This window comes from Trematomus bernacchii, unplaced genomic scaffold (assembly GCF_902827165.1).
Source record: "Trematomus bernacchii unplaced genomic scaffold, fTreBer1.1, whole genome shotgun sequence".
Lineage (NCBI taxonomy): Eukaryota > Metazoa > Chordata > Actinopteri > Perciformes > Nototheniidae > Trematomus > Trematomus bernacchii.
In genome coordinates, this window is record NW_022987739.1 from 6919293 (window position 1) to 6931302 (window position 12010).

The window sequence follows — 12010 nt, forward strand, 5'->3', positions numbered from 1 at the left end:
TGGCATGGAATCTTTACAGGAATAATAAGAAAGCGACCAATCAAGTTTTCTATGAACTGCTCTTTGGCACTTTGCTTTTACTTTACTTTGAACAGAGCTTCACTAAATCAAGATTTTATAAAACACACACATTGTACCTATTTATTTCTTGAAAACAGGTGGTAGATGATATTTAAAGCTTGATTACTGTCACCACATTGTGTTCAATAATTTACAAGTAGTACAGGTCTACTGGTTTCATATCTGAAAATGAATTTAAGTACACATAAAGATCACTGTAACATATTTAAGCTTTAGGATCTTATTCTTTAGCATAGATGTAATCAAATCTTTTTATTTAAATCAAAGTGTTATGGTAAACTTTTAACAAACAGTTTTCGTTTACTGTCTCTTTTTTTCTATTACATTATTTTAAGCAGTGATGGGTTTGCCATTTTGAGACTATGGAGTCTGGCTAGTAAAGATCAACAGATCATTTGTGTTGTGACCTGACAACTTTAATTTACATTGAAAAGGGTTAGGGTTAAGTATGGTATTTCATAACATTGACCTGAGTTCCTTACTTGAAACATGCCTGATCACACTTAACCTTTCTGGTAACAAATGATTGTTGTTAACATAAGTCATGGAGAATGCAACATGTTGTCGCATGGTGACTTCAGGTCAGGTGGAGGATTTTTCAGGTCAGGTGGAGGATTTTCCAGTTCTGTTGGTTCTCCATCATCTCTGACAAGCGGCAGTGGCTGTGATGTCTTGGCAGATGCAGCTGCAGGCTGTTTGTAAATGTGTTTACGTATCTTTGAGTTGAAGGCTCCAGTAAAATATATCTTCCATCCATCTTCTCCCGCTTATCCGTGGTCAGGTCGCGGAGGTAGCAGTTCCATCTTGTTGCTACAAATGTTATTTTTCTTCCGAAGCACACAAGGCAGGGATGGAAAGAGAGAGAATTGCAATTTACTTGAGGTTCGAAAAGCATGACATTGGTTATATTTCCACAGCTTTTCAGTTCTTAGCATTGATGTTTATCCTGTCGCTTTCCACTTGCATGGAGAACTCCTACCACGTGATGATATAACTATAACTCTTGAAAAGAAAGATGATTTTACTTTAAGGCTACAGGATGAACCATAGAAAACATCACAGAGTTTTGGAAAGTTGAGACTGATTTCCTGCTCCGAGATGCTTGTTAAATACAGGTACAGACCCTGGGGCCAGGAATAAGCCTCGGGTCAATATTCTTTGGATGGAAAGTATCATGTGTTTGCTCTGTGGGGCTTTTTAGTTCTGTAGCAGTAAGATAACCATTCGTTAGCTTGATACTTCCCTTGACCCCGCTGTTTATTGATGTGAAGTCTCTTAAAACAAGCTTCTCTTTGGTAATGATTGGTTAGCATTGTATTCCAACAGCTAGAGGGCATGTGCTTAAGTATATACATAAGGATGCATTTACCTTTTTATTACTGATAAATAACTGTAGGATACATTTTTTTCTGAAGATTGGCTGATCGTCTGTTCCCAAATCTTCTGCGGTCCAAAATATTTTCAGCAAAAGGATGAGGAAAAGGATCAGATGTACAAAAAGTATGAAGAATTTGAAGCAGTCTGCAAAACATCTGGCATTGACTGTTCATTTCTGAATCTGTGCTTTGAGTCCGACAGTCCTAGTTTCAGGCAGATGTCAGAGCCCTCATTGTTTTCATAGAAATATCATGTCATGCCCCGAGCTGGATTTGCACGTTTACATAGGAAGAGGAGTATGGGGAAAGCAGAGACCCACACTTTAGTCTTCGTGTGGGGTAAATGGAGAACATTTGAGGAAACAATATTTTAAAAACTGTATTTCCTGAAAGTAAAAAATAACCAAAGTGAATTGCAAAGCCTTTGGATACCTGAGCTAAACCTCCGGAATGTCTAAACTTTAAAAACATTTGTGTGTACATGTTAGAAAGCTATTTACCAGTCCAGCCACTCTGTCCTGACCCAGGATGCACCAGTAGAGAGGATTATGGAGGATCAGCAGGCTTTACAACAAACTGCTGCTCTACATTTTTCCACGCTACGATGCGAAGGAAAATTTGAACGCATGCGCAAACATGCATACAAACACGCTCAGTCCTCAAAGACTGGGCTTTTAGGCTCTGCCCCCATTTTTCCCCTTAACTGTGACGACATGTTTTCGTCTGCCTGTCTGATGCACTGGCCTACTTTTTCTTGTGAGCCCTGGCACACCTCACTGCCCAACAATCCACCTCTGCCCACTGGACCCTGCATCCCAGGATTTTCTTTCCCCAATAAATACATTATATTTCAAACCAACTATGCAAATATACTATTATTTCCTTCTGCGTCCAATCACATTTTGCAGTTTGAAAGCTAGCGTGCTTTTCTGGCTGCCCTGACCCACAATGCGTGTGTGCCTGTTCGAACTGACTAAGCATGTTATTTGACAGATCAGTTTATATGAAAACCTTATCTAACTCAGGTCATCATCATACTGTTCTCCATCACCCTCTTTCACATTACTAACCCAGCTCACAGCACCACACATTGTATATTAAGATTAATCTGAACTTTGGTGAAAAACATCACAAGACTCTGCCTTTTGGAAAGATGAAAGACACTCGGAGTTCATAATCAAGATCATTAAAACATAAAACCACTGTAGTAATTTTTCCTCTGTCGCAGCAGTTGACACAATGATAAAGATATTTTCTTTAATTAAAGCCAATTAAGGTGGGTAAGGACTTAATGTCCATCACATGCTGTCGTTTAGTTAAAGGCACAGAGTGTGTGTGTGTGTAAGAGAAGCTGGTCTAAGATTTAGGCCAAGACAGGGGACAGCAGCAACTAATCTTCCCAGGCCAAGTTTATATATATACTTTGTATCTTGCCGTGTCATGCTATTAGAACGATCTGTCCTGAGAGGGCACAGGGTCAAAGCTATCAGGCTCTAAACCAATCAACCGGTGAAGAGTCAATGTGAAGAATACATGGTGATGAGGAGAGAAGGAGCAGGACCCACCAACGTTAAAGGGAGCACAAATTCACACAGTCCTCTTTGACACCTCTGAAAATGTCACCAGGCGAACAGCGTGCCTGCGAAGAGATCGGAGCATGGTTTGCATGCCATGCAGCTGGTGATAACGTTTGATCGCTGCTGGCAGATAAATCTATCCGAAGCCTGTTGTCTCTGCAGGTTTTTCCGCTGTGTCCACACAGTCTGTTGGTACAGTGCAGTTTATACCATGTCTATTGGTTCTGAATGGTACTTAAGCAAACAGGAAATATCAGAGGATTTGGCAGTTCGGAACCAGCGGAGACGATGTATTAGCCAGACAACTAGCTGTCTGTGTGCATCCGTGAAAAGCTGTTTTGCTTTAGCTGTGTTATTGTGCAACTAAAGTCAGTTTGATGGCACACAAAGTATAAAACAGTTTTCAAAAGTTATGGCCAAGATTGTAACAATGTCCCCTGGCACTGACTATAATGGCGCATTTCCACTACAGCGCGGAGCTCGCTTTAAGCGTGCCGTTTTTGGTTGCGTTTCCACTTAGCGTAGTTCCGGCTAGCAGGTACTATTTCACAGTTTTTCTGGCCCCATAAAATCGAGGTTCTTTCCGGGCCAACAACCAGGCTGAGTCGGGCTGAGTATGCTAAACTAGAGAGAGAATCGCTGGCAAGGGGGCTACAACTACAACAAGATGAACATATTTGACCGTGATTTAATTGTAATACATGTTTCAAAATGATGCCGAAGTAACAACATACTGATACCGGTTAGTAAAAACCATGAATTAATGCTTTGACAAGTCTGCAGACAGACGGCAGGCGAAAAACCTTTTAAAATGCGTGTTGTCTAAATGGAGATCGGCTAAGCTAACGCAGTATATGCTCCGACCGTCCACACTCACAACGGCCTATACAGACATAAATAAACCAGCGACTGTATTCACCATGACACAGGCAGTCTGTGGTTTGTACTTGTTTAACTTTTGTCTAGTTTCTGAACAGATATGAGGAGCTCTGAGTGCTAACAGCTAACGGCTGATGTTGTTTTTCTGGGGTGCTCATTGAAGATGACGTCACGGCTCCGCCTACACTGCGTTACTATAGTTACTGCCCCAGCTACTAAACTAATGGAAACGCAGCATAAAGTGAGCCAGTCCTAACAAGGCCTAACGAGGCCTAGCCATACCGAGCGAGGCCCTGTAGTGGAAATGCGCCATAACATATCTCTGTAGTGGTTGGCTAACAGGAGCCTTACTAAATGTGTTGATCCTTGGTTGTCGCCTCGTCATTCACTTGATTGTCCATTTTTCCCCCATACCTGACTGGTTGCCTCCTCATCACATTGAACCTGAAACTGACCTAATTGTTTAGATGATATCCCCTAAACCCAGCTATTAATTCATGTTTCACAAAATGCAACATTGCTGGCTCTAGTTTAACAGTAACTGTAATCTAGGTTGTTTTTTTCCCTCTTCAGCGCTTGGATTCATTTTACAAAGCGAGTGAGCCGTTTTGTAGCCAGAGAAAGGAATGAAAGGCTTTTTTAGAACCCCTAGGTGCTTCAGAAGTGGGACAGGAAACGAGGATAGTGAGAGAATGAGGAAGAGTATATAGAAAAGGCTGCCGACTTATTAGTCTTGCCTCAGTCTCTTCCGTCGTTAGCTTGGCATTAACCCCAGATGTGGCATGTACCCTACAGTAGACACCACACTTAAACATGTAGTTGTTTTCAGTGATCTCTGCATTTGGTGGTCATACATTCCCTTTCCACTGTTGCATTAGATTTAAAACAAAAGTAGGTCACTGCACGCAAAGCAGCCCCTTCTTCACCTTTTCTTTCTCGCTTAATTCTGCTAACCTCGGAATGTCAACACTCGGGTGTTTCTATTCATTCATGGAGATGTTGCGGAGTAGGGGCGGGACATGCGTTATTGACACTTGTTTCACAGTTTGAGCTTTGATCTACACGAAGCTCAGTAAATGTTCCTGAATTTCATAACTTGTTCTAATCTCTGTGTTTGATGTAGCTTTCTGGTAAACATTGGATCAATGAGTCACATTGCGGAAATTGGGAGTATTTGCATCATCATCACGGAAGTTTATACAGGATTGTTTACTCTGTGACGGGCTTAGTTAAACCTGCACTCTGGTATTTAAACCGTTTGTTATCTAGGTGTGTTTACACAAATGTTGACTTTTCCGAGGGATTTAAGTTATTTTTATAACAAGATAAGTTTGGGGAAATAAACAAAGGTCGTATTGGGTACTTACAGCAACTCTAAATACACATTTAAGGAAAATATATTACAACATTTTGAGACATTCATGAATTATTTGCAGATAAATTCATGTGTTTTTCTGAAACTAGACTATGGAACATCAAATACTTGTTTCAGAGAATATTCAGGAACAAAGAGGCCTTGATATGAAATAAGCATATCGTCACTTATCAACATATTCAAAGCATACCAGACATGGTGAGACTGAGAAAAATATGTAAAGCAATTCTAAGACTGTGTGGCATCTTGGGTAAAGACGCCAGTAGTGATGTTTGGAAGGCTTTGTTGAATGTTTGCATGATCTGTTTACTGATCCACACAAGTTATCCTGTGAGCACCTTACAGACACAAAGGATTGAACAAAGATTGATGAAAGCTTGCATATAGGGTCTTGTGGGGAACAAAAATAGATTTAAAAAGAAAAGTCAGCTGCAGCCACTTCGTTGTAAACTGTGTGTGTTGTGACATTATTTGGCCTGTTGGGGGCAAAGAGGGGCTCTTACTAGTAATAAAAACAAACAACCATTAACAGTAGTTAGGGCTTTATCTGTTATTGTAGTTCTACTCTGATAGTCGACTAGGGCTGTGCGATTATGGCAAAAATCCTAATCACGATTATTTTTGGTCAATAATTGATATCACGATTATTAAAAACGAGTATGCATTTACTTTGAAAACATCCATTTATTGAAACAAAAATGTGAACAGTATGTTTTTAACAGTTGATTACCCTGAACTTTAAGTATAATTCAACTGAAAAACCAAAAAAAAATAAAAATGAAAAAAAATAATAATTACATTTTTTTATTTTTTGATAAAAATAATAATCGTTTTATTTCGATTACGTTGTTTTCGTAATCGTTGCAAGTCAAAATCGTAATCGAGATTAAAATACGATTAATTGCACAGCCCTATAGTCGACTGTCAGTTACTGAGTTACTAAATGAAAAAGTTACATTTTCATAGACATGTTTTTTACTACCAAAGGCAACAAGGTATACCAGACTTTAACATGGCCATTAATCAATGTCTTTGTTATGCAGGGCTAGCATTGTGTCCTTGTATTTTACGATCATTTCCTTTTTTTAATAGCCTGTTTCATAATAGTTGTGTTCAGTAAAAGATGTGGGCCATGTCCTCCCTGTATGTTGGTGGGTGTTTTGGTAGTAGAGTGTGAAGGGAACAGAGGAGTCACTTGAAACGCAGCACAACATAGTTTGAAGCTATGGATCTAAGTTTAGCCAGGAGCCTATATTAGCCTCCTGTGCATATCAATTGCATAGTATCTGTACAGTACTCTGCTCTTATGTTTCCTTCACTTGCGTGGTAGCACCTCCCAGACCTTTTTGGGGAAAGTATATGTGAGGTGCCAACTCATATAGGAGCAGCGGTTCATCAGCAGGGATCCAAAACAACAACGCCAAATGTCACGTCCTGCTGTCAGAGTCAGCTGTCCCTCAAAAGAGACGCCATTTAAAACATTCACACAAAGATACATCCATCATGGAAAGATATATCAACTACTCTACTATTTTGTCATCTTGACCACATCATAGCCAAAAGATGTGGTTTTTCAGTAATTGGTCAAATCTCTTGTCTAATTAATTTGGTAAATGAATGGCATGTTGTAATAGAAACATATTATACTCACTTACTTACTTTAAGAAAATCATTGTGTGATTCTTATTTGCTAATGTTTATCTATATTTACTACTTCTCCCACTTCTTAGCTAAGCTTGGGAACATTCCTTATTAAGAAGATGTGTTAGTTACACTCTATGTGCACCAACAGTATGACCTTCAACTCAGGTGAACTGATAACTTCCTGATATGGCCTCCCTAACTTCCAGCATTCTCCTTTGTTATCACCAAGCTTTACCCCTCCTCTCTCCTCTCTCTGTGTTTAAATATGCAACCCAAACTCTGTTCTTCATCTTTCACTCTGCAGACTGTATGCTCTCTGTATGACGGACTGAACGTTCTTGCAAGAAATCAAATACGACAAAGACAGCTGAATGGTTTGATTCTCTATCCACATTTGATTAATAAATTCCCGCCACACATGTCCACTTAGGAGAGTATCTGATAAGGTACAGAGCACACTTTGAATAAGATCCTCTGACAAATGAAGTCCCATCTGGATGTCATACGGATGGAGAGGTGCTGTGAGTGACGGGACTCCGACGTGCACAGATGGTTGTCTCTGTGTGATTGTGAGCTCATTGCTCATCTCTTCTCCTGACAGCCAGGCTGACAGGGCGCTAACATGACTGTCCATGTGTCCCGCTCTCCCCTGACATTGATATTTGACCGCTCAAGGGGACCTGCTCCAGTTTCAGAATCACATGATGTTTGTATCAGAGCGCTGCTTCTTTGTGCCTCTTGTCTCTGACGCAAAGTGTTGTCATGCTCCGAGTTTCATTTTTGCATTAGCCTTACCACATTGAGTACTTTCCTTCAGGTTTAAACAAATATATGAAGCACATGCCAGTGTCTCTGGTTTCCCATAATGGGCGTTACCGAGGTATTTGATCTGATTAAGTAGTTTAATGTGTTGGGTGTCCAGTTTTGGAAGTGCTTGCCTAACTCGGTGTGTGAAAAGGTCTTTGTTCGATGCTTCTTCTGCGTTTAACCTAATCGATGATTGACGGATAGCTCTAACAGTTTACTGATCGTGTCATTAAAGTTAAAATAATTTAGGTTGCTGAGGTTTGGGATAACCCTGTTTGCGTCATAGCTTAGGTAACATGTCAGGACAGACCTACACGTTCTACTTTCTACTCTCTTCATTTCAACTCTACTGATAAGGACACCAACTGGCCTCTTTTTCGTTTCAGTTCTGTTCCTATTGCACTCTCCTCAGGCCCATAGTTATAACGTGCATATCACATCATAAATCCTGTATTGAAAATATGCTCATGCTTCTACAGTAGCCCCATTGTCTGGCTGATTGTAGATTAGCATGTTAGCATGTTAGCCTCTCTCTGTGTTAGCCCTGTTGGTCCTGAGCTCACAGCAGGTAAAGAGCAGTGTTGTTCTGCTACCATTCTGCACATTTAGTATCCAAGCATAGTTAAGTGGACAGTAAAGCAGTGTGCAAAAGAAGTTTAAATGAAACTCGTGTCACACATGCACACACAGATTGTCCTGTTGAGATAAGCTTGGGGGAAGAGACGAAGAAGAGATGACTGGCTCTAAGAATTTGCCTTAAGCAACTTAAAAAAAAAAAAAACGACATGAGTGGAATACCACGTAATAATTCACAGTCTGCCTTTTTCTTTATCTCTGACTCTCCTTGTAGAACTCATTTTACCGTCAGTCCTTAGGGTTTGTCTCAGTCTCTTTTGTGAATCTCTGCTTTTCTTTGTGCTGATTCAGCCTCTTTTGCTCTAATGCACTCACAGTATTTTCTTTCCCTTTGCCAACAACGCTTGTTTCAGTTGTGCTCCCCCCTAGGGAAGGAAGTGCTCTCGCCACGGAGGATGTGATGTAGTACAGCCTTTTTTAAGTCATAATCACCCAATTATTAAAAGATATTGTGCTGATCTCCTAATCGTCGTTGTAAACAATGATGTGGAAATGGCAACAGGTTGATGCAAGCCTTTAATTATGATATTCTTTCATTGTTTTTGGACCTACTTGTACTGTTTGTACTTTGATTTTTTAGGTTCCTGTTCCTCTTTTTGATGATTGAAATAACTTTGCATTGTGTTAATACTCGATTTTTCCTGTTTTTGTTTCAGGTACCCCGGTCAATATGTGTATTGTTCAGAGCAGAGCTTGTCTGGCCCTGGTCAGTCCGCGGGGGACAACAAAAACCTGGAGGGGCAGGAGTCGGAGCAGGACTCCACGCAACTCAAGGTGTGTTGACGTTTTTTGCGCTGTAACACATTAGGCAGCTTAAATGCCATAAGTGCATATTTCACGTTTCAACCCTCACATACAGAATGTCTAAGAGGTTAATAGTGACCGCAGGAATGAGACATCAGAAGGGAGCTCACTGTAGAGCAGGGGTGTCCAAACTAAAGTCATTTTAGAGCATCATTTACCTACATTTCATTGATTTTGCCAACTTATAATTGAACTTATGAGGCGATATACCTCACTTCTAGTGAGTGGCCCAGCCCTTCGTATATTTTTCTGTATGTGGCCCTCGGTGAAAAAAGTTTGGACACCCCTGCTGTAGAGACACAGATTTCAAGTCAACAAAAAACAAAACACCATATTTCTCTTTCATTTATTTTTCAATGTGTTGTGGAATCTTCTCTGCTGCGATCAATGGGTGTGACTGAAGAAGAAACACAACATATCACTCTTTTCGCATTATCTCTCTACCTTCCAACTGATAATCTTGTTTATGATTGTAACTGTATAGGGCTGAACACCATGTATAGTACATGAAGATTAGAGTGTTTTCAAGGTAAGAAGTAACTTGGAAAGTAGCCCAGTTGAACATTGTCCAGAACATAGGCTTCTCTTTATAATGAGTCATAGAGCTCAGGTTGTGAAATATGTCCTGACTTGCTCTGTGGGGTTAAAGTTCAGAGTATACAAAGCTTCCTCAACTCCCTGCTTTTTGTCCTTTTTGCAACGTTGGTGATTGATGTTAAAGACTAATCAATCTTCAGTGTGGACGTCATTCCTCTATAGTCAAGCGATCTTGGATGAATTTGCCTGAGGTGGACTGATGCTGGGTTTAAATGGAATATGTGACACCCTCAGCTCTTGAGAATGGGCCCTTAAAGCTTTGTGTGTCTGGTAGTATTGGAATGAATGATACTTTGTGGAAGTGAGTGTGTTTTGTTGTGCATGTGTGAGCACAGAAGAAGGAGGGTCATTGTTAGAGGTCCAGCAACAAACAGGCGAGCCAGGGCAGTTGGACAGGCCTGGCAGTCTGTCATTGGTGTTAAAACACGGTCTTTGTCCCTCAACAAAAGGCTTTTTCAGAACCTGAGATGCAAAGACCTCTTTTGCATTTGACATTTTCACAGAAAATGTACAATTATAATGAAAATAATCCATCGATAATGTCGTGCAGAGTTTGAATTGTTGTCCTGTGGCCGGCTCCACTTTTAGCCAATTATATATTTCAATTTTTAAACTGCTTTGTCAACCAGGGAAGTTCCTGTGTGTGTAATGTTTTTTGATTATTATTATTTCTCTTCTACCTAGGTGTTGGAAGAATGGACGACACATACATCATATGAAATTGGACTAGAGATAGAGAAAGCAGCTCTAGAGACGCTATCATCACACAATGAACACCAAGAACAGGTAACACCATATACCAGTTCTTAAAGAGTCTCAAAAACATCTGGTGCAAATCCTAAAAAAACATGCATCAAAGAAACACAAATAGAGATCAGGGTATTTCAACTGTTATTCAAGCAACGAATAGACAAATGTTCTTTTCTTCATTGCTGCCAACTTCTAAAGGATGGTTGTCTATTGTATTCACAACTTATACATTCCACTACACCCAGTAATAGGAAGGAGGAAAACTGAATAAGGAACAAGTTGGTTGTAGTAATGTCCACTTATGGCTTTTAAAGCTATTTTTCCCTACTTTGTGCCTCACAATCTTCCAGTTTAAATATCATAATTGTGACCCAATACATGAATCAAGAAAGGCTGTATATATTCTAAGAATCTTGAGGATTTACAGAGAATTGTTGCTAACTTTTTTTTAAGATGTTGATTGGATTTTCTTCTAAACATAAATGTTTTTTGTGTTGTCTCTAGACTGTGAATGCTCTGGAAGCTGAGGTGGAGGAGACCAAGTCGGACCCACAGTCCAATACTGTACTTGTTGCTCTTGAGCCAGAACCCCACCCAGACCCCCAGGCTGATGTGGAGCAGCAGACTGACACCCAGGACAATGCACAGGAAGTCCCTCTGTCCTCCACCCCAGAACCAGTTCCAGCACAAGGCCAAGTGTCTCCCGATGTCCCGGCCCCAGCAGAGACCCTCAGTGACCCCTCTGCTGCACAACCCAACGTGGACTCACACCCAGCCACATCCCCAGATGAAGCTGAACACACACCTACCTCACAGAGTGCCAGCCAGACCCACACAGGGTAAGCTCAGATTCACTTCCTCATTGCAGAGACTGTTCTCTGGCATACGAAGTTGGCTTTAACCACAGACAAGTAACATTGGAGAACTAAAACTAGAAAGACATGTTGCTTTCAAGATGGTTCAAGCCAGTTTCAACCAAATGTTGGTATATTGAAGGTACAACTATTTCCATTGCACCTTTGCTTTGATATTTATGTTGGTTTGTTCTGTTCCTTCAGTTTGTATCTTATTTAGTTTGTTTTATTTATTTTACCACTGTCAATTAACTGATCACAAATGGAGAGAAAAGAGAGCTGGTCTGACAGCCTGGACATTTGAAAGGCACTTCAAGGAATTGGTGACAAGCGTGGAGAAGTTACAAGGAGCTCAACATACACAGTGAAAATGTGTCTAATGGACTTTGGTGGACATTGTGGAAAATCACCTGTACTGACATGGAACTTTGGCCAAGACAATTCTGGATATCCCCTGCGTCCAGTCTTCAAGATCATTATGTCCATCCGGTGGAAAGTTTAGATTCAACTCCTCTCCAAAGAACATCAGGACATTTCAAAAAGGACACATCAACGGCATCTCCACCGTTCTCTCCATCCCTTTTGTCCTTCCAATTCTCTCTGCTCTCTCCCTACGCTCTGTGTCCTCCT

The 12010-nt window shown here is 40.5% G+C and overlaps 1 protein-coding gene across 1 annotated transcript in view; it reads left to right on the plus strand.

The window, feature by feature from the left end:
• Positions 1–12010, plus strand: part of suco (SUN domain containing ossification factor) — a 40511-nt gene that overhangs the window by 10381 nt on the left and 18120 nt on the right. Inside the window, 3 exon segments of the mRNA XM_034146293.1 lie at positions 9032–9149; positions 10461–10562; positions 11031–11365. Of these exon segments, the coding sequence (XP_034002184.1) occupies positions 9032–9149; positions 10461–10562; positions 11031–11365 (555 nt within the window).